We start from the raw sequence: 4,000 nt of genomic DNA, 5'->3' as shown, positions 1-4,000 counted from the left end.
ATAATTTAGATGCACAAGTGACAAAGCGAGCGTTCATAGAAGCAAGTGTTGTACCTTTGTAAAGGCATCACACTGCGTTATGTGGTACTGGAACCCAAACACTTCCAGGTCCATGCCAAGGTTTAGGTCTTTCCAGAGGTAATACTCCCCCTGCTCGTTCTTGGGCAGACGCTGGCGTCTGATCCGCTTCCCCTGCAGTAGCCCAGAGTCCTTCACCGCAGGCTCAATGATGCACATGGTGTCATCCTCAAGGTAGTAGTAAATGACCACAGAGCGCACACGGCACTCCTCTTCAGGGGAATTCAGGATATCCTCCAAAAAGTACGCATAGTAGCGCAGCACCTGCAACACAAGCAAGGGTTGGATATCAGACAAAAATAGGGATTTACCGGAAAAACGGTTTAATGGTAATCTTCATTGCATTTCCAGACCTTGTTGTGGAGCGCCACATGGGCTGGGATGAAGTCTTCGTATACTGTCTGGTCAGAGGGTCCATATGTAATGACCGGTGTCTCGGAGGTCAACTCACTGTTCTCCTGTTGAATCAGCTGCTCTGATAACAAAGGATCTTGACCAATGCCCACAGTGGGGCGAATGGGAAGAGCAAAGCCGTTCTTGTATTTCAGTGTCTGGGCTCGATGGAAGGCTGATTTCTGGAGGCAGAGATAAAGAAAATCATAATACAAACCTAAAATAATAACGGTAACATCTTGAGGTTACATTAAAATGGAATACGACTAACCTGGAATATATTGTCCCAGTCAATAATGAATTTCAATTTCCAACATTTTATGGACAATGAATGTTGTTAATTGAGGGCATTGCCTTATCTGCCACACTAGTAGTATCAAGTAACTCAAAGACTGTAGTTTTTGAGGTACAATTTTCTTTACTTGAGTATTTATCCATTTATTTGCAAGAAAAATCTGAAAAATTAAAGTGATAAAGGCCTGAATTTATACAAATAAAACAGTAAGTGGTGAAATGGACATTCTATATACTTTATACTTTATATACTTTTACTCATGGTACTGTAAGTATAATGTGAAGCCAAATTTTTTTTACTCAAGAAAAAGTTTGAATACAAAACTTTTACCTTCACATTTTACTTCCGGGATCACTGATTCCTAGTTACCGTAAAGCTTGTTAATAAGGAGCAGGCCTGAATAGTACCGTTAACACTACTTATTGGACTGAAGGAATGCAGAAATTACACTACAGAAAAACAATAAAATAAAATAAAATAAATGTACATACAAATACTACCTAATGCCAGTCAAATGTTACACTAAAAACTGTTAAAGTAGCCTCGTTATTTTTAATCTTTAACTCCAAATAGCTTACCGTCACGCCAAATGTGTATCCCGGTAAAAATGGTAATCCGTGGTTGTTCCTGTTCCAAGACATAATACCGGTCTAAAATAACAAATAAATATCTCCTAAGACCGCACAAGATATTAGCAGCTTCTATATTTATCTCGGACTTAACGACAGGTTTTGTTGGTGAGTAACACAACACGGCAGCAGCACCGCCGCTGTGGTAAGTTTGTGGTATCCATGGAAACGACCGGTCAGCGACAGGTTCAATAAAGTATTTAGAAAGTAAACAAACTATTTCCAAAAAATATAATTCCAGAGGAAATTGAAAATTAAGTAAAACTATCCAGATTAAAAATAATAATAAATAAAACAGAAAAAAATAAAAAAAATAAATAAAAAGTAAGTATTCATACTCTTGGCATTCACACAAGTTGTAGAACGCTAGCTCTACCAGCAGGGGGCGAGCAAGGACAATAATAAACGACTAATAAGAGATTTTACTCCATAATATCTGATGGATTTTCAGTTTGCTGGAGTGTAATTTTCATTATAAAAATACGTGTTTATTCTTCCTGGGTTTCACAGTGCAAAGCAAGATTTGTGCATACACCTTTCAAGCGCTGTGCACATTTGAAGTGACATTTATGAATGCAGATTTCAGAAAGAAAGTGTCCCATTAAAAACAGACGTTATGTTTTTTTTTTTTAACACAGTTTATTCCAAGCACAGGAGTCATATTTTGGTCTTTTGTTTCCACTTATTGGCACTTTTTCGTCCGATTTAAACACAAGAAAGGTCTCTAAAAACTACGAGAAGTGATGGTCTGCATGTCGATGACCCTGTGTACTCTCAGTCGCGAAAATAAATGTCAAGCATTTTATGAAAACTACACTTATATCTATGCTTGAAACCAGGGAAGCACAAACTGGAGCTGAACTGACATTAGCTTACACATTATTAAACTGTTCAACGTGATTTAAGAGAAGCAGGTTAACATGTCCGCTCTGAGCAGTGCTGGTTCCTTCTTCAGACGATGACGAGCAGCGATTGCCACAAGCATCTGTTCAGCACTGATATCTTTGACATTAGGCCACTGATGACACAAGAGCAGAAAAAAAAAAGCAAAATCACTGGTGCTTATTGTAATTGTCAAGTTCTGTTCATTTAAATCCCGGGATAGAGCAAGTGCAATGTTTAAAAGAGAAATTCAGATTATATGCCTCAAGAATATTGACAAAGGGGAATACAAGAGCAAATTTACGATTTCTAATTAATAAATAAACTGATCTGTCACTGAGAGGCTACCAAGCTGCAATCTTGAAAACTGTGATAGCTAGAAAAAGGCACTGCACTGTGAGTTAAAACAGACTGTATCAAAAATAAGGTTAAAATCACCGAAACCTCTTTGAGGCTCTTTATATGATATTTCTAATTCTTTTCTTTAAAATGCTGACATAGCTGTTTTTAAACGGGCTGATCCCCTTCTTAGGAAGCAAATGCATCAACCAAACACAGAAACACTAGGATTGCATCCCTGAGGTGCCGGACAACCTTCGCCAAGTATAAAAATATCTCATAATAAACCATACTTGAGAACAAAAATACACAACATCAATAAACTATTAAATATTATAAAATATATTTCATATGGGTTGAGATGAATTCCCCCCCTCCCCTCCCCCCAAAAAAATATCTTTTGGTTTTATAAAGCTCAAAAGGCAGCACGGTTATTCACTGTGGAAAGATTGTCTTACATTGTCCCATCGTCAAGCGCACTTGCTTTATACAGGCCCTCTGTTAAAGTTCACACTTTGAATACTGGAGGGTGCTGAGCATAAAGCTCCAAGTGTCGCAGTCTTTTCCAGCTGCGCTGCGTTCTGCATAAAACAGACCCATATGGGGCCTTGGTCCTTCGGTCACCACGCAGTCTCTGCAGGCCTTTGTATGTCTAAGGCAGCTAACCAATAAATCCTCCACTTCAAAAAGGCCTGCTGAGGTCATGGGCAAGGCAGTGTAGCCTTTCACCTCTCGCTTCCGGCGGTAAGAGCCAGCTAAGAGGCGAGCTTACCATGCAGAGTGGGAGCTTATTGTCCTATTGCATGGGGCATAGCTTATGATACCTAGAGGAATAGGAAAACCAGCCGAGAGGGAGGACGTTCTTCCCAAGTCTTCCCAAGTGTTCGTCAGTCCTACCTCTCCCCCTTAGACCCAAGTGCGTCCTAAATTCTGTTCAAGTCAAGTTAGCCTTCTGTCAAAAGCCCCTAAAGGAGTCCTCAGTAATACCGATTGAGGCTCCGCGTCCCTGGTATGTCTGGCTGCCCGTTCATCCAGATCTCTCGGATGATTCGCTCCCTCTCCTCGAGCCTCTGCGCCCTCTCCAGCTCTTCCGCCGACGTGAACACGTTCATGTTGAGCGTGCGCTCGAAGCGCCGGTGTCTCCGCGCCGACAGGTCCGAGGTCGTGTCCCAGTCCGAGTCCGAGTCGCTGGAATCCGAGGACGAGTCGGCGGGGCGCGCTCGCTTCTTGGCGGGAGGCCGCTGGCGGGGCTGGCAGTCGGTGCGACAGGAGATCTGGACCACCAGGGCGAAGAGAGTGAGGAAGAGGCCCAAACACACGCCGCAGACAAAGAATAGAGCAGCCCTCTCTGGGTGGTCTGTTGGAGAGGAGGAGGAGGAGGAAA

General features: G+C 41.9%; 2 protein-coding genes across 2 annotated transcripts; both read right to left on the bottom strand.

The window, feature by feature from the left end:
- Nucleotides 1-54: 54 nt before the first annotated feature.
- On the bottom strand, nt 55-1,407 carry LOC311509823 (EF-hand domain-containing protein 1-like; the record flags this gene model as incomplete). Its single annotated transcript, XM_084575260.1, has 3 exons — nt 55-342; nt 432-653; nt 1,345-1,407. Coding segments are annotated over 3 exons (573 nt in total), but the record flags the coding sequence as incomplete, so codon positions are not given.
- A 1,643-nt stretch (nt 1,408-3,050) lies between these two features.
- Nucleotides 3,051-3,977, bottom strand: LOC311509822 (protein eva-1 homolog A-like; the record flags this gene model as incomplete). Its single annotated transcript, XM_084575259.1, has 1 exon — nt 3,051-3,977. A coding segment is annotated over one exon (384 nt), but the record flags the coding sequence as incomplete, so codon positions are not given.
- Between the last annotated feature and the right edge of the window lie 23 nt (nt 3,978-4,000).

Source organism: Chelon labrosus (assembly GCF_963514085.1).
Source record: "Chelon labrosus genome assembly, contig: SCAFFOLD_344, whole genome shotgun sequence".
Taxonomy (NCBI): domain Eukaryota; kingdom Metazoa; phylum Chordata; class Actinopteri; order Mugiliformes; family Mugilidae; genus Chelon; species Chelon labrosus.
The sequence above is the reverse complement of the archived record's forward strand: the minus strand, read 5'-3'. Positions and strand labels throughout refer to the sequence as shown.